The 18,925-nt window shown below is 38.5% G+C and overlaps 2 protein-coding genes across 10 annotated transcripts in view; one reads left to right on the top strand and one right to left on the bottom strand.

Annotated features, from left to right (window-relative positions):
- The window catches only part of LOC117790289 (regulating synaptic membrane exocytosis protein 2), a 40,438-nt gene extending 21,985 nt beyond the window's left edge, over window positions 1-18,453 (bottom strand). For 7 of the 9 annotated variants that reach the window (XM_034629692.1, XM_034629691.1, XM_034629698.1 and 4 more), the window contains exons 1-7: window positions 18,246-18,453; window positions 17,010-17,214; window positions 14,577-14,702; window positions 14,135-14,509; window positions 12,608-13,187; window positions 630-1,386; window positions 359-599 (exon numbers count right to left, since the gene is read on the bottom strand). In XM_034629692.1, the coding sequence (XP_034485583.1) occupies window positions 359-599; window positions 630-1,386; window positions 12,608-13,187; window positions 14,135-14,509; window positions 14,577-14,702; window positions 17,010-17,214; window positions 18,246-18,355 (2,394 nt within the window). In that variant the 5' untranslated portion in view covers window positions 18,356-18,453. Of the gene's footprint in view, window positions 1-358; window positions 600-629; window positions 1,387-3,209; window positions 3,266-12,607; window positions 13,188-14,134; window positions 14,510-14,576; window positions 14,703-17,009; window positions 17,215-18,245 lie in introns of all 9 variants that reach the window. The other 2 variants (XM_034629697.1, XM_034629696.1) reach the window with 1 other exon arrangement.
- LOC117790291 lies at window positions 14,796-15,493 on the top strand. Its single transcript, XM_034629700.1, has one exon. The coding sequence runs from the start codon at window positions 14,825-14,827 to the stop codon at window positions 15,182-15,184; it is 360 nt and encodes a 119-aa protein (XP_034485591.1). The 5' UTR covers window positions 14,796-14,824; the 3' UTR covers window positions 15,185-15,493.
- Window positions 18,454-18,925: the final 472 nt, after the last annotated feature.

Below are 18,925 nucleotides of genomic sequence, written 5' to 3'. Positions count from 1 at the left end.
ATTTATATAATTATAGGTATATGAAAAAGGGGTTACTTCGATTAGACGTGACAAGAACAACAAACAGAGAGTTAGTAAGATAATCAGAGAAATATATATATATATATAGAGAGAGAGAGAGATAGAGGTATAACGAAAGAGACAGAGAGAGATAGAGGCAGATATACAGACTGCTGAATTCTGTACAACTATACAGACAGACGACAGACAGACAGAGAGATAATCCTGAATGCCACATAGAACACATTCAGACTCTACACAGACACAATGCAATTAGGGGGTGGGGGTTTCACTTTCAATAGGGACATTTCGGGTGCGCTTTAGATGCCGTTTCGCCCGAAGCAGCTGCATTGTGTACCTTGGGGCCATCGCCGCGATTGGAGTCCTCGCTGCTTGTGAAGGTGCTGCTCGTATCAATGCCCGAGTCTTTTGTGGCCGAGTCCTGGCTGCCCTGACGCTCGGCCTCCCAACGCGACCAATCCCCATCCAGGGGCTGTGCCAACTTGCCGCTCGTCAGTAATGTGGCAGTGCCCACATCGACCGCCGTCGAGGGCAGTATGGTTGTCACCGGCGGCAATGATCCCGTTGCGGCGGTGTTGCTGCTGCTGCTGCCAGGTGGCAACATTAACGATTCATCATCGTGGGCATCAAAGCGCACAGTCTTTTTTATTCTACGCTCGGTGAAACGGCGCGAGTCCTGTGCCGCCGACGAGGAGGATGTGCTGCCGGCTGTCGGCTCGTCCCAATAGGCGGCCTCGGTGGAGCTGAGGGAGCTGCTGCCGCCGCCAGCGCCAGCGCCAGCGCCGAGCAGGCCGCGCTCTCGGCTCAGGCTGCCCCTGGTGGCATCAGCTGTTGCCGACATGCCACCAATGGCACGATCATAGGCAATGCCCGATCCCGCACCGATTACAATCTGCGGCTTGCTCTGGCTCTGACTCTGGCTCTGTGGATAGTAGCTGCTGCTGGTGCTGCTGCTGCTGCTGCCACCGCAGCCGCTGGCCGCGGCCAAGGGCGGTGCACGACGGTAGGCGCCACCACCACCGCCAACAACAGCAGCACCTGAAACAGCGCCAGGACCCAAACCAGCTACCCCACCACCAGCTGCCGTATTAAATTGTCGCTCGTGATTGCTCCGATTGAGCGAATTGCGCTGCTGCACGTCCAATCGGGCTGTCCTCGTCAACGGATACTGCTCCAGACGCTCGCGATGCTGCAGCTGCAGTTCGTATCTATCTCGTTGTTCCGCCGAGGCGTAAAGCCGCTGATTCGTGTTCGCCAACAGCCGAAAGTCACTGGATCCGTACGACCCGCCGACTGTCAAAAGGTCGCGCTCGTTGAGGCTGCGCTGTTGGCGCCAAGGATCCGTTCGCACCTGTAGACGCCCGCCTGTAGATGTAGGATGTACTAGTAATGGTTTTCGCATATACTCTTCGCTATTCAGTTGGGGCAGTTTTGGTTAATGGGTAGTAACATAGAAATAGGGGTTCCTAGTACTTATTGGGGGCACTTTCTCAATTTCTCAATTTCTCAATTGCTCGGATAATTCTCTCTTGACGCATTCGCTATGTGGCAGCTGCTTGACTGACATTAGTTTGTTGTCCTTTAAGGTTATTTTCGGCGAAAATGTTAACAAGTGCGAATAATTATTCAAATATTATGTTGTCGATATTCTTGTTGTATTTTGAAAAAAATATAATATAATATAATGTAATATAAAATATTTTATTTAAATAATTAAGTATGAATATAAGACCTATATGTTGGTGTGGTATCAATTTTCAGCATTCACCAAGAAATTTCTTCAGTTTTCAAGGGAAAAACCTTTATTATATCTTTAAAAGACATTTTTATTATAAGCTTTTATTTTAGAAAATATTTTCTTTGAAGCCTTGGCAGATGCTGAAAATTAGATACTTATGAATGTATAATCTTTTTTCAGCATATACTTTAAAATATAAATGTTCAGGTTCTTTTTGAGGAATTTAGAAAGAGCATTAATTTTCAGCTTAAACCCAAAAAGATTCAATCATATAAATATTCTTCTGCAGTAAATGCTGAAAATAAGATCTTAGAGAACTGTAGATATTTTTGTTTGAGATGTGCGTTAGATGTATGTATATGTTTGTAAGCTAGTTATGTAAATATATGTATATATGTATATATAAGTAGACCTACGATTTAGTGAGCTGTAGAGAGTGCCAAGGTTACAGAGCATGTGATCGATCGAACGTTAGAGATCTGAGGCTAAGGCTTAAGACCTAACATTTGTCAAGTGAGGATCTATCGGAGGTGCTGGGAATATGAAAAACATGCCACACAAGGCAGTTGCTTAATCTGGGGAGTTGTGCCTGGGGGGACGACTCGGAGATATAATAATATATATCGAAATACGGAAATACTTATCTGATGTGCCTAAAAAGTTTAATAATATTATATTTTAATTCGGGCTACAATATGAATTAGATTGAGTTGGTCCTGAAACATAACTACTTGCTCGCTTAGACAGGGGATTGTTGGCGTTGTGAGTATGTGAGTATGTGTGTGTGTGTGTGTGTGTGTGTATAACTCTGTTGTTGTGTCAGTTAAAGGGTGTGTTGAAGTTAGGAGGAAACAGCGTTACGATATCCATGCAAATTCTTTCACGTAGTCTTTTATTTATCATTATTTTTCATTTAAAATTTACATTTACAATTAAGAAATAAAAGTAGGTAAGAAAAATATTGAAGATAATTAACGTAAGGAGGAATACACAGCGCAGCGAGCGAAAGTGTGTGAGGGGGAAAGAGTGAGGTATCCAAAAACGTGGTGTGGAGTGAATACGGGTAATAAGCGGAACAGAACAAAATATTAACAAAGATTTCCCCCCGAGAAGCTCTTCTATCCGCTTCTCATGGGGGGCACACACACACACACAAAACTGCACACATACAGACGTACAAACATCGAATGAAAATAATGCAAGGGACAAGGATTAAAAATCTATAGAGTGTGAACACAATGGCAGTAAGTGCTCAAATAAAGAAAATTTAAGTAAGGATTAAAGAGACGACATTAATTAATTGTACATTCCATTTAAGTGGCTTATATTTCATTTTATAAATAATAAGAAAAGAATAACACTTAAAAGGGTACACGCAGTAAAAATGTAAAATTTTTGTTTTGGTTTCATTTTTTATTTTTTTTTGTCATTTTTTTTTTTTCTTGCTTACATTTGCATGAATCTGTAGATCGCCGGGCGAGAGATTTGTTTGGCCGCCAAAATTACCTGCTGTTGTTGTTGTTGTATTCATATTGATTTAAATTTTGTTTTTTTTTTTTTTGAAAATTGCAAAATATTTTATGGCGGGCATTTTGAGTGGGCAATTTGAGATTTGTTTTTGGGTTTTCATTTTGGTTGGGTGTACAAATAGAAAAGAGAGAGTGGAGAAAATATACAGTATTTTTATAATCATATAAATAATAAACAGGTGAAGTTTGGTAAGTTGGGAGCAAATTACGTATACGTAGACTTAACTAGCTTACAACTTAGCATTAGGTGTAAGTGATGCCGATAAATACTTTGGCATTAAATTAGCTTTAATTTTGTAATATCTATCATTAGCAACTAAGTAATTTTTTGATTTGTTTTGTGCAATGAAGCGTTTCGATCTTTAACTCATTGATGTATCAAATTTTGATCTACAATCTAATTTGTTTGTACTATAATCACTGTTTTTTAAACTTCTGAACTTGACACACAATCACACAGTCGCACATATATACACAGTTATTAAACATACATATGTATAGTTGTCCTCCTATTGTGGGACATACCCCTGGCACACTTTCTTTTGACTTTGGTCACGATATAAAACGTTTATTGTGCTCGTAACGACAACGACGACGACGACGACGACGACAAAATAACGCAGAAACAACAGTAAAAATCTAAAAAAAAGTGTATATATACACAAAATTACATAAAAACAGCAACGACAACTACACTAACAACAACGTAAACAAAGAACTTGGAAAAACAAAACAAAGCAAAAACTAAAGTAAATTACACGCTTCTACACTAGGCTGATTTCTTTACTCTAACCAAGTGGAGGTTATTACTATACTGTCATATAATATGACACGTGGAAGAAAGATTTTCTCTCGATTGCAGATTTTACATATATATAAATTGTAACGAAATAAGCTTAGGACATATTTAATATTTAGAATATTTATTTTGAATACTCAAACAATTATTTATTTTCTTTTACAACTGTCAAGTGCTAAAAGTTAATTATTTATGATTATTATTTAAACATGAAATTGCAAATCTTTCTACTGAACTGTGTAGGATAGTGTTCCCTGTGAGGCAAATGCCGAAACTCACGCACAATTGCAGCTGGAGAAATGGAGGAAGAGTGAGAGAATGGACGGCCAAGACGAAACCAGAAAAGAAAGGCGCAAAGAAGGCAAAAATCAATAAAGTGTACAATAACACGGTCTGTCGGTCGTTCGGTCGTTTGGTCGTTTCAGCCTGCCCTTTGTTGTGTCTAAGTATATGGGTATGCATGGCTGTGTGTGTTTCAAGCTATGCACAATCAACGCACAACAAAAAAAATGCAAAACTCCCAAAAAAAAAAAAAAAAAATAAAACGAAACGTTGCTTTAGTTTGTGTTGGTTTGCGTTGTTTGTGTGTGTGAGTGCCACACTTGCTTCCTGTTTTATATTTTTGTCCATAAATTTTAGCCAGTTTGCTTGACAGTTGGCAGCAGGACGAGTTAGAGTCAAGGGGATGGGCGGAGCGGTGCGGGGCGAGGCGGTACATTGTTGGCGAGGTGTTTGGGCATTGCGGCTGGCAAAAGCACAGCAGGCGAGAACAGCTTGTTCTATTTTTAAACCAGCAAGCGACACACACAAACACACACACACATACATGTGCATAAAAAGACGCAGGCGCATAAATAGCACAAACAAACAACAACAAGAACAAGAACACGGCAAAGTACGCACGAAAATGCGTTAATGTTGTTGCTGTTGTTGTTGTTGCTGTCCCTTTGGCTGGCCAGCATCAATGTTCGCATTAATGTGACTCACACACACACAGTTGCACATGCACGCGCACACACCCACGCGCACAGACACATGTACATGCACACGCACACGCACACGCACAGACAAATATGTTGGTCAACATTTTAATTAAATTTGTCTCGATCCCATGGCTGCATTTGCTCACAATTTAAAATAGGCCATACACACAAACACGCACACACACACACACACACTAACAAACACTGAGTGTATGCGTGTGTCTATATTTATTTACTTATTTACAGCCTGGTCGCCATATGCGTCGTGTTTCGCGTTGTGGCTGACATTTGGCCATTTGCTTATTTGTCTATTGATTTCGTTTTATTCATGAATTAAACTTTCTTGCAACAAAAATACACAAAAGTTGGCAACCTTTTTGTGCCAAACGAAATGCAAATACGCACAGCAACAGCAACAAAAAAACATAACACAATGAAGGATACAAAATACAGAGAGGACCTTTTTTGTTAGCAGTGGGTAAGGCAGCAGATGATGGCATGAATGCATTTACCGAAGCTGCTTTTGATTTGTATCCTACCTACCGCCCAATTCCCTTAGCCATCTATTTTATTTATGGCATTGTAGAGAGTTATCGTATAGGGGCATATAACATATATATTGTACATGATTAGCGGTCACTGAGGCTACCGGAGCGCTTAAAAGTATGCTACAAACCGTATTTTTAAATATGGAATTAAAGCGGAAACTAATTGGATGTGAAGGGCAACTAGAACGTACTTTAAGTAGAGTTAATAGGATTTTAAATACTCAGAAATAGCTGAATGTTATTAACTCATTGGACATTACTGAGCTCGATTATAATTACTAGAGATGTGCATATTATTTTTAGCATATTCACTGGATTTTTAATTTATCATTTATTTATTTAAATTTTGAGCAAACCTACTATAGAGTTTAAAAGGTTGTAAATACCCAGAAATAGCTGTAGTTAATTAGCCCACCTAACATTACTGAACTTAGGCATAATTACTAGAATTTGCAAATTCATTTGTACAAAAATATTTACATAAATAAAATAATATGTTAAAAAACATACAACGTTTTTATTTAACATGCTCTATAACATTGTTATTTTCTATATCAATTTTATTAGAATTCAAATATCTCGTTTTTATCGTCTATATTTTAATTTAAAATATTTGTTACTCAGAAATGCGATTGAAATTTGTATTGCTATTTACGAGAATAAATTTGAAGACTCCATTTTTCGTCATTTTTTTTTTTTATTTTTCTTTACAATGGCTTTAAATGCTTTCGGTATTCCGAAATTTTTTCTAACCCCCACAAATTTTGAACAGTGTATGTCTAAGCGGTATTTTGGCAGCAATTTTTTTTGTTTCTACTTGCAGTTTTAGGCAATTTTGGCAAATGCCAGCATTTTTTTGCTACTTTGTAAGCGAATCAACTTTTTCTCGTTTTGTGTTTTTCCTTGTGATTGTGTTTTGTGCTAATCTATTTGCATTTTGCATTTTGATGAAATTTCTTTTGTTGTTGTTTAAGGTTTTTGTTTTTAGCAGTCTAAGCAATTGTTTTGTACGTTGTAGTCGGGTTTTAATTTTTGTTATTTTTGTGGAATGGTAGCTTGGTGTTAGCTGTTGTAGCACAAAATACAATTGCCACTCACCTTATTAATGGTTTCTTAGACTTTTATTTAAGAGTTTAATTAATTATTTACGATTTGACTCTATTATATTATTTCAGATTTATATTAAATGTGCTACAAAAATTAAGTTTATTGTTTAGATATTACTTTTGATTGTTTTCACGTTATTATATCTGTTTGACTTGTCTAATTTGTGCCACAAATTTTGGAACTAACCACACATACACTTATAGAGACTGTAGAATTGTTTACCAATCCTGAAATTTCTTACACTTTGTTATCAACTCTGTTCTTAATTTGTAGTAGAGGGCAAATATTTGCGAAACAATAATAGAAATAAGAAGAAATAACAACTAAGTTTGACATGTCGACATGTTATTGTAATAACTCAATAATATTCATAAAGGATGATGAAGACAGAAGAGGAGTTTCATTACAATAACTTTATTTAATCTCGATATTTTCTCCAAAAAATCCTTTTGATAGAGTAATTGAATAATTTTGACTCCAACTTACAGCCAAAAAAGGCAACTAGTTTCTGACGACTCAGCTTGTCATAATAATACATTTAAAGGTTTTGGCAAAGTGAATTTCTTGACGTCTTCAAAAGTTGGAATATCCTTAGAAAGTGTATTATAATAAGAATAATGTTTCTGTTGCTGTTTTTGCCCACGCAAGAAAATTGCCTAGGCGGGTTGTCTACACAAGAGTGTATGTTTGTGTGTGTGTGGGTGGCAGTATGTAAAAGCGTCCAATGGACGCCACAATTTGCGCAGTTTTAGGCCAGCCAAAAATGTTGATTTATGTTATAATTCGATTTAATTTGTTGGTTGAAGTACTTTTAGCTTGACGAGAACTGTATGAAAACAGGTTGGCAGCTCCTCTTGCAGAAAATGATTGAATTTATGGGGCACAGCTGTTACCTATTTTTAGCTATTCACAAGAATTAGTTATTTAATCACATATATTTGTTATAAGCGAATATTAAATGTTGTTGTGACTTTTGTTACATTATTTAGAATTCTTTTTCTGAGATATCACGCACTGATTTAACCTTCTGCAGGCATGTTTAATGGCATTATTTTGTTTGTCCTTCAGCGGACAAGGATTCACTTATTTATTATTCAATGGCAATTACGAGTTATTTAACCGCCGCGACTTTATGCGATTTGTTTCCGCGCACACATACATTTTCGTGTAATTGTTTTGTTTTTCACTTGCATTTCTTTTGCACAATTTCACTTCAAGGTTGTTGGTTTAGCAACTTCAACCTTAGCCTTAAATTCAGCCACAGATTCGCTCGCTGCTAAAACTTTTTCACTTTCGATTTCTCACAATGCTTTTTTCGCGTCTTGTCACTTGAATTTCAATTGATATTTCACAATATTTTCTATATTTATAATTTTGTTTTGTTTATTTTGTTGAATTAAGTTTGGTTTTGATTTATTTATTTTTATTTTTACAATTTTGCGACACGTGCGACGAGAGAGAGAACTTGGAGCCGAACCGCAGCGGCTGTTTAGTCGCCTTTAAAGTTCATCGAAAACTAATTTCGTTTCGATTTCATAAAAAACCTCAATGGAATTTTGCTTTACGTTTTCGCTTTCCTTTGGCGCCTACCCTTAGTGTTTGTTGTTGTTGTTGCTGCTGCTACTGATGTTATTATTATTGTAGTAGTTGTTGTTGTTGTTGCTGGTAGCCTACAACATTTCCAATAACAATGTTACAAGTTCGCCCACTGTTGTTATTGCTGCAAAAGCACTTTCCCATGACGCTTCCAATGCACAACTAAAAATAAAGTTAAGCGTGGCCAAAGCCGACTGCAACGCTGACAGCGACGGCGACAGCGACAGCGACTGCGACGTCAGCAGCGACAGAGACACGACGCTGACTGCGATAACATTGACAGCTGCTGCCCCATACTGGGGTCAGCGGGTTGAGCCTTGGTCAGGGGTTTGCTGCACTGGGACTCTGCCTCAGCTATTCTATGTGTGTGTGTGTGTGTGTGTGTTTGTGTGTTTGTATTTTTGCTGCTGCTGTTTCCACCTCCAAGGCGAATGGCAAAATCAACGTGTTTGTCTTTGCTTTCCAGTAGGGTGGCAGCCCCAACCCACAACCACAAGCGCAGCCCCCCCGCTCAACTGTTCCCCCCTTTGACTAAGTGTAGGCGCGCGCGTGTTGGATGCTTGACTAACTGTTCTGTCTAACTGGATTGCAAGTGCATTAGTTCTTGTTGTTGTTGTTGCTAGCGAATTCGTAGTAAAGAGCTTGAAGCTGCATGAAATGAAATGCAGTGAATGAAATGACGTCGCTGCAATATACTAAAGAGTGAACCAGAGTGAGTTAAGGGAAATGCGAGAATGAAGCGTGAAGCATGATGACATCGTAATGCTCAACACAAAGTAATCTGATCTCTGCTTAGGAATACCACGAATGGCGTCATCGCAATCTACAGTTTTATAATGCAACTTTATTATAGACAAGGAATTTCATTACGCTTTCACTGAGTAAAGCATTTCAGAATATATTTATTATTTTATTTAAACAAATAAAACCTAGTATTTAATTCTACTTAGGTAAACTCTTCAAATATCTCTATGTTAAAATCAAATCATTTCAATCAATCATTTAAGGAGCAGTAGATTGGTATTGTCTCAATTTTGTAATTATATACAACTTCCAACAGCTGTGCTACAAAGAATTCTCTAATCCTCAACTTTGCAAATTTTCCTATTGAAAAATCCATCTATAACAGTAATTTTGTTGACATAATAAAAATGTTATTAAAAAAATCGTGAAAACAAAATAAAAAATAACAAATATTTCAAAAAGTATGAAAATAGCAATTATTCATCTAATAATTTAGACTTAGCTTATGATGGGTTTCTGATTTAATTTTACGTCAATTGGATTGAGCCAAGATTAAATGTTATCCAACTCAACTGCTGATATCAAATTATAGATCAGTTCAACTCTTATATTTCATATTAAATTATATAGTTATATTGGATACCCAAAGTGATCTTTAACTTAAATAAATCTTGAAGTTTCTGTTATAACAGTCATTTCTGGGGTTGAAGTTATAAAAGTTTACTAACCTTACCTAATATCAGAACAGTTGATCTATTAGTTCGCATTAGAAGCTATATTTTCGAACTAGTTCGTTTCAAAATGTTTCGCAGCTTGGACAACCCTTAACAAAAACCCCACCACAGCATTCCACAATGGGAAGTTTAGTAGCTCATAAAGTGAAATACATTTTTAGGCTTAAATCAAATAAATGTGACATTACGCGCGCTTCGCAACATCATCAGCTGCTGCTGATGCTATGGAATGTTCACACACGGAGAGAGAAAGAGAGAAAAGAATAGAGAGAGAGGAAGAGATGGAGAGAGAATGGGGTGGGTGGAGAAGGGAGAAAGTGAGGTGTAAAGTGTAAAAGAGACGCATGCGTTTTACATTCCAATTGTGTTTATGTGTGGGAACTTTCCAATATTGTGACTGTGGGAAAATTCCAACGCATGACGTCTGGGGACGCCTTGTGTGCGTCTATTGTGAGCTGTCGGGTGGTGTATTTGCGTATTGCTGTGGTGAATTTGAAGACGCGTGGCCTAAGTGGTGAAAGTTGAAGGTGCACGCCAGTGCAGCTGCACCGGCTGTTACAACAGGCTTCAAGGAAGAGGACGGGTGGTGCTGCGCTAGGTGAGATGGGGAGATGGGAAGGGTGGTGGCTGTGGTGCTATCAGCTGAGGTAGTACTGCCAGAGTTTTGCCAAAAGTTGCAGTCTGCTTATCGACGATGTTGGGTAGACCAAAACTTTGCGCCTAATTTTAATGCCACAATTTCTTGCAGCTGGCCGTGGCAGCAGCAGCAACAACAATAAGAAACTCGCACTTGCCTCTCTTCTGGGGGGCCAAAGTTGAAATCAATAATTATTATATGACGGAGAGAGGGCAGAGAGGGGGCGGCAGCAAGTGCAACATGCTTGCCAGAAACTTTGTGCACGCTAATGTGTTGCAATAAAAAGAACTGAATTTAAATCACCAGTCGCCATGTTGCATGCGCCTTGTAATAGGCGCAGTCAAGCCAAAACCAAAGGCAGAGAGAAAGAGGCAAATGGAGGGGGTAGCTGGTTATTGAGGCTTGCAGCCAAGTGCTGACAAGAAACTTTCTAATTAGGATAATAAATTTGCCAGGCAAAACGCACTTGACAGTGTCGCCGTTGTCGTCGTTGTCGCTCAACAAAACATGCTGCAAGCAGCCAGCAGCAGGAAGCATGTTCCCTTCCCCTTCTTTCACCCGCTCTCCCTTCAGCAAGCTGGCAACGAATATTTGATATCTTGTGGTTGCTGCCAAAAAGGAAAAGCCTTTGACTATTGCTGCTGCTGTCTCTGCGTTTGCTTCGACTTGGAAAATGTGTTTTCGGGTCAGCTGTGGCCCTAAATGCCGTTCCCCCCCTTTTAACTATCAGCCTTCCTCTTCAACTTGCACCGCTGCTGCATATAATTTATGCTGATTGCATTTAACGGCCAGCCTAAGAGTATGCAACGTCCAAAAAGTGCGCACTTGTCGCGGTTCTTTTGCCTGCTTACCCCCTACCCCTAACAACTAGGCCCTCCTCACACTGCACCTCTCTAGGGCCAACAATTTATTTTTATTTTATTTCGTTTATGTTGCCATTGCGGTTGCTGTTGCTGTTGCTGTTGCTGCCACGGCTGTTGTTGAAAGTCAAGTGGCCCCAAGATAAGCGCCTCGAAATGTTTCCCTTGTAAACGGAATACGTGTATCTCTGTTTGTGTATGTATGTATGTCTCTGTGTGTATATTTGGGTCTCTGTGTGGTCAGAGGTTTTTGCTTTCTATTTTTTTGTAAATGCGGTGCATGCAACTTGCGTTTTCCTTTGTGGCTCACTAAAGCATTTGAAAACTTTTTCCTTGCATTTTGCCAACAATTTTCACAGTGAAAAATTATGTGAAAATTTAAGACTTCCTTTTTTGAAACTGGTTGCAGATTACGCCTACAAAGGAGGTCACAAACGTGGCTATTTTCGCTACGTAAATTGCCCTTCGATTCGTGCCACAACTTTAAATATAGCTTACAGTTTGCTTAGAATTTACCCTAGAAATGTAAGTGTACTTGATATCTAACTACTTTTACAACTAGACTTAAAATTATAAGTAATTACAGGTGTGTTCCAAATTCCCATTTCGCTATACGTGGTGGTGTAATACCCTACATACAAAACAATTGAAATCAACTTTTTGAGGTTCCGAAAAGTGTGAAACTTTAGCGAAATGGAAATTCGAAAAACACGACTTAAGTTTAAGGTGTAAACAGAAATGAATATAAAGGAGACATATATTAAAATACAATGAGAAAATTTATGGAAAATATTGCATCAAAAAACATTTATAAGTTTGTAAGTAGGAAGCCAAAAAGATCTAAAGGAAAAGACAACGCACCAATGAGAGACAGCAGTGTGTTACTTTTTGGAACATTGTTTTTATATTTTTTAAATTATATTTTGAATGTATTTTTTTTTTTTGATGGAGCGAGCGAGTCAAAAAAGAGAGTCTTGAGAGAGTGTGTGAGACAGAGAGAGAGAGATACATTAAAGAGTTGTATCAAAACAGAAAACAATTTGAAATCGCCTTTTGCTGGACACTTAGAGTAATAAATTGAAAGCGAGGGAATACACACAGAGAGAGAGAGAGAGAGAGGGAAAGTAATGTATATATTTGTACAGAGCGATAGACAGAGAGAGGAAAATTGTGTCACAGCAATTCGAGCGCTAACACGATCAACAGTAAGAGAGATAGAGAGAGAGAGATATAGATTGAGAGACAGCGAGTTTCAGAGCAATAGAAAGACATACAAGTGTGTGCAAAATTGGAGAAAACGAATCAACTCACCGTCGTAATCGGAACCAGCGCTGATCGTGGAGACGCCACCGAGTTGCGCCTGCGCTTGGGCAGCCATCATTTGATTTTGGAATTCCTCCTCGGAGCTGCTAAACGATCGCTGCTGCTGCGACGCGTACTGAGCTCCCGCCAAGGCACGACGTTGCTGGTTCTGCTGTTGCTGATTGTAGGAGGTGGCATCCATGGCATGGCCACCACTGATCGTCAGATTGCGGGTCAGTGGTGGTGCTTTCTGGTAGCCTTGGCTGCCCATCGATGCAGGCTGTTGATGGATCTGTGCATGTGTCGCTTGTCCCTGATAAGGCTGTTGTGGCAGTCGTTGTGGCTGCTGCTGCGGATGTTGTTGCTGCTGCTGTTGCTGTTGCGGATGTTGCTGTTGCTGATGTTGTTGCTGGCGTGCAGTGTATTGCTGTTGCTGGCTTTGCTGTCGCTGCTGCTGCTGAGGCACGAGATGCTGTTGCTGTTGCTGCTGCTGTTGGTGCTGTGACTGCTGCTGGTGCTGTGGCTGCTGTTGCACCTGGCTGGGATGCGCCAGATGTGGATGTTGTCGCATCAGACCATCGAGTTCGCCCTGTAGTTAAAAAACATCATTTACTTACAATTTCTAAGTTCTGTTAAGATTGCTGATACCTTTCTACGAAATTTTTTTAACTCTTTTCTACTTAATCCTCTGGCAAATTTATTCTCTTTTCTACCTTTTCATGGTTTTTATACAAGCCGATCAGCTCGTCAATTCAATACACTCGTTACATACTCTTATACTTGTAGTCTCACTGTGTCCAAAAAATGTTAACACAATCGGATAATAAGCTAAAAAAAATATGTTTAATTTTATAGACTCTTTATTCATTTTCTCTAGTTGACAAACTTTTACTTCGTTTTTCAGAATAATGTTGTGAAATATCATTTTAATTCTCTCATTCTGTTGTTTTTCAACATTTTCTAGATATATCACTATTACCCGTATATACAAATACTTATTTTCTTTTTACGCATATATAATCATATTTTTAGTAATACCTTTCGTTACCAATTAAGTTTCTTTAGTATCTTCAGTATTTCAAATCGGTAGCTCCTCTTTTTGTGTAATTTATTAATCCTTTGATTAATCCTATCTTCTGCTGTCTTGAACATACTTGATAATGCTTTTCCATTGCATATCATTGAAAACAGATTTGAATATACTAGTGATGTAAAAATATATCGAAATATCGACAACTCGATTTTCGCGGAAGCCATTATCAATACTTCAGCTCGATGATTTTTTAGACGTTCTATCGAGTTGAATAAATCGATTTCCATGAAAATTTGACAACTCACAGAGGATTGTTCATCGTAGTTAATATGTAGAATTGAGTTTGGTCGTGCATTTTTTGTTGATATTCGATATTTGCAACTCAATCTACTATTTTCCGGTATATAGACACGATACTTATTTTCTTATCGATTTTCTATTTCGATATAAAACTCGATCTAAAGTTTGAAACTACATCACTAGAATATACATAGTAAGTTCACCTGATAGTAACGTGGATCATCCTCGGGATATGCGCCGGATCTTTGTGGATGCTGCTGACCGTAACCTTGTTGTTGTTGCTGTTGTTGGTACTGTTGCGCCTGCTGTGGATTCATGGGCTGCATGCGATGGCGCTGTTGTTGTTGTTGTTGCTGCAGCTGTTGTTGCTGGCCGGGACTCATGGGATCCATGCCGCTGTCCGAGACGGAGAGTCGACGATTCGTTGGTTGCTCCTGTTGCGAGTACTGGCGACGCAACATGCTCCCGGCCCGCTGCATGGGCAGGTTCTCCTTCTCGGCGGCACTACGAGTGCGTTCCAGCTTGGGCCTCTTGTCCGTAATGTCGTGTGGATCCACAATGGCCTGCTGTGAGATATCCTGGAAGCAAAAGAGATAAACTGTTAGCTAAATGTTGCATGCTGCATGTTGCAGTGCTGCGACTTACGCTGCTTCCATCGGGCTCGATGCGTCGGATGAAACCATCTTGTTGCACCGCAGTCTTATTTATCCACTGTCCCGTCTTGGACAAAAGCTCCTGCTTCTTGCGGCACAGTATGCACACCCAAATGACCTACAAATAAAAAGATAACGAACTTAATAACCTTGATACTTCTGTCAAGATTTGTCCCCAGTATTCAATATTTATAAGTTTACACAACAAATTGAGGGTCAGGCATGAGGTAGTGCTCTGAGATGAACGCTAGCGAATTGGTCACGGATAACTATCATTCAATAAGGCTGCTCTATTACTTCAGCAAGCTGTGGGATCTCTGGGGCAACTTCAACCTGCATCTGACCACGTACATTGAGCGAGGATATAACGAGTACTTTGCCGGCTTCTGCAGCGTACAATGGTTTGCTCCACCCCAGAGAAGGGGCAGAAGAGTCAATCGGAATGACCTGGATGAGCTGGATGAGCTGGAAGACCTGGATGAGGAGGTGTTAGAGTTTGGCGATGGGGATGGCGATGGCGATGGCCAGGATCTATATCGTTGGCTACACATGTCGTGCATATTTCGTGCGTCCTATTTCGGTAACAGAACGCCAAATTGAAATTCCATTTCGCGTTTCTTTTACCATCCCCAAAAAATTGTTAAAGTTTTCTATCGTCTTCGTCTATTCTTACCTATACCAACGTCAATCTACCTCTATATCTACATACATACATACTTATCTTATATACATATATAGATATATATACATAATCTTGTAGCTGTGAGTATGTGTGACATCTTGGCAATGCTTCAACGAAACGTTTTGGCAACGTGGCCAGCAAATGATAAGCCCAGACAAGAGCCAAGCCCTGTCACGGCTCACTGGGTAAAATAAAAATTGAAATACGACAAAAAAGTAGAAAAAAGAGTGTAATTGAAATGCAATGCCATGTGAAATGTGAAATGGTGTGCCAAATGGCAAATGCTGCGCTGAAAGGAACTTCCCTTGCTCTCCCCGAGGGATTTCAGTCGAAATTGGAGGAAAGACTTGAAGACCATCGTTTGAATATCATTATGGGTCACTCTGAAAAGCAGAAACTCACAATTTCTGTTGAGCTGCTAAGGAAAGGAATTTTTAAATGTTTAAATAGATAACTAAGAGACATATTAAGGCACAGCCAACGTAATGCTCTTATCAACGATTGCTCCAGATCGCTTACAATTTCAATAGATGGCAATTGTAACAAAGAAAACAGTAAACAACCCGCTAACATCTCTAATATCGGAACTCTATAACTGTTGCCTGAGGTTTATCTATTTATTCTAAATAATCTTTCGATAACTGTTTTAAACACCACTTCAAGTACTTTTCTTTAAAAGTATAAAAGGAAGAATGAGGCAACTTTAAGCAAATATTTATTCTATATAAGCATTAACATTGAGTCTGTCTTAGAGACGGTAAAAGTTGGAGTTACTAAATTTAAAGCAGATCAATTTTTTTTCTAATTGTTTCAAATTATATTAAATTCGAGTAACGGCTAGCTCATAGACAAGGACTCGACCATAAAACTCTTTCTCTTTTCAAAGTCTATCTAAGTTCTTAGTTCACTAAAATTTCAAGTTAAATGCGTAGAAATTACTGTCAAACTTTAAAAAATCATTTAAATAAAATTAAACTTTACTGAGATGAAACTCGTGTAAGAATACCAGAGAACTTAAGCGAAAGGCAATGCCAATAAATTTACAAGAATACTTGAAGCAATTGAAGTATCTAAATTGGCACAGATAAGAGTATGTTTATAAGACTACATCCCTGTCATTTTGTAAAATTATTTTTAAAACTTGAAGAAACACCCTTTAAGTTCTTACTTAAAAGTTCCCCAAATGCTTGATTGTAACCCGTTTGAAAACTATTTGCGCTTAAATGCTCCGAATATTCGTTAAACTCTTGAACTCTTCTGTTGGCTCAAGAATTAAACGGTCAATAAATATTGGCTGGTTTCAATGGAAAGCAGTAGGAGAGACAGCCGACAAATGGCGATTATTTATGCGTACTGCACGCAGCAAGCTTTGGACAATTGGGGAACGAAGCGTTTGCTGGCCAACGGGGCGTATGAGTGATGGCATTGCTTGAACAAATACGAAGAGAGCGTGAGTGCGACGCCAGAATAGCTGGCGACAGAGTGCCATTCAATTTATCAATGGCTTGAAAATGAGCTTGAAAATTCGACCATGTTATGGTGTTGCTCTGCCATTTTGCCAGCTCCACGCGTTGTCGAGTGACAGGCGCGTCTAATGGCACTTGAAAATTGCCAACTGGAAAATGTGTCAGCCTGTCACAATGTCACACTGTCAGCTCAGTTGCACACACATACTTAATAAACAGTGAGGTGACGGCAATGGGAGAAGGTAATGGGGAGACGGACAGTCAATGTCTTACTTACCTTGTTGCTGCGCAGCGTTACTTTACCGCCACAACGAGCGCAGCAGCGTATGTTGCAATAATGGCAAATGTGGCCAACGCCATCGGCAAACTTGGTCTTAAGGCATATGTGACAGGTGGCATCCAGTTCGACGCCGGCCTTCTTCTGCTGCTCGGATCGCTGCCTGATTTGCATTTCGAGTGTAACAACTTCGTCCTGCTTCCGACTGCACGGGGAGAAAGATAGAAAAAACAATCGATATTTAATTAGCAAAGTACATTCCCAATGATCAAACTTATTTATTGTTTTTTTAAATGGTCAAAATTCAACCATCCGCTTGTCATTTGAATGATTCTGCATATTTTTAAGCCAAAGCTCATTCTAGTTTCGACTACAGTTATTGAACACCCGTTTAAAACATATTATGTAAATCGAAAGCTTATCGGCTGCTTAATAGGGTTTCAAAAAAAGTGAATCGAAGCAACCTATTTAATGGCCTGTTTCCACGACAGCACATTTGACTCATTCGACGCCATTTTCATCATTTGGCCCAAATGTGAACTTCATTTCAGTACAAAATCCGAATGATCATTTTGGCTCATTCATAATGAATGAGCCGATTTTTTGCCATTCGCCCCGGTGAATTTCAGTATTTTTTTTATCGAACACGCGTGTTTATCGATAAGCTCGTAAAAAAAAGGAATTATCACCTTAACCAGCTGTTTTCATCAATAAAATCGGCAGGCATTAAATTTGCGCCAATTATAATATCATAATAAATAAAAAAATGTTGTTATTGTCTGCTTTTTATAATTTGTGCACAGAAGCCGAACAGCTGATTTGCTTTGGATGTCTTAACAGTTTCACATTTGTTCGTGGAAAGCCAAATATGAGGCACATTCAAATGTGAGCAAATGTGGCAAATGTGAGTGGTCGTGGAAATAGCTATAATATAGAGATTTTTGCTAGGTTTATGACTTAATTATTCATGTGAAGGGTTATTGCAATTATTAATAAAAATAAATTCACTTTCGAAACATGTTTTACAATTTTTCTTTTAAGAATTATCGATATTAAATTAAATTATATTGCAATTCTAGAGTCATTAATCATATCGATCTTAATCTGTTATCATTGCACTTATCAAAGTTAGCTAAAAAACTCATTTGTAGATATATTGCTTTAATATTTATTAATTTAATCAATTGTTCTCCCTCAATATGCGAGATGAGAAAGAGAGCACTCGTTGTCACTCACCGCATTATCTCGTTCTGTTTGTCCTCCTCCTGCTTCTGCCGCATGAGCACATTTTCAATCTGCATGCGCTCGTGCGGCGTCAGGTGCGACAAATCGGGCATCTCATCCATGGCTACAGGAACTCAGCTAATCCAAAGGATGCCAAAAATGCAACTTGCAACTGGAACACGAAACTGGAACGAACGACAACTGTAACTCGAACTCGAACTCGAACTGAATGTGGCTTATAATTTGTTGGCTTTGCACATAAATGTATTGTATTCTAACTTTATTTGCACTAATTAAATGTTCTCTTTTTTATTATGTATATAATTAATAAATTTGTTTTAAATATAGAATTTGTTTGCTTGTATTGGTTTTTGGTTTTTGGTTTTGGGAATTTAAAGCTTCTCTTTTTTTAAATAATTTATTTTGAATGCAATTACGTAATATTTATAAATATATTAATTTATGTTTGTATTTATTTATTAAGTTTAAATTGTATTATTTTTATTAATATTAATTGGATTATTAAACCATTCTGATAGAAAATCACAGAGCAAATTTCTAAATTTTACTTTTCAGTATTTTGTTTGGTAATTTGTGGTATTAAAGAACTTTATTAGATTTCGGCTTGTTTGTTGCTTATTTTTAGACTTTTGGAAATTCGTTGAAACATTTTACGGATCAGTTTGCAGTTT

Source organism: Drosophila innubila (assembly GCF_004354385.1).
Source record: "Drosophila innubila isolate TH190305 chromosome 3R unlocalized genomic scaffold, UK_Dinn_1.0 2_E_3R, whole genome shotgun sequence".
Taxonomy (NCBI): Eukaryota; Metazoa; Arthropoda; class Insecta; order Diptera; family Drosophilidae; genus Drosophila; species Drosophila innubila.
Note: the sequence above shows the minus strand (reverse complement) of the source record. Positions and strands in the feature narration are given on the sequence as shown.

Bases quoted from the DNA above. Each gene is read 5' to 3' on its own strand.
- LOC117790291 (XM_034629700.1), top strand. From the start codon at position 14,825: ATGAACGCTAGCGAATTGGTCACGGATAACTATCATTCAATAAGGCTG.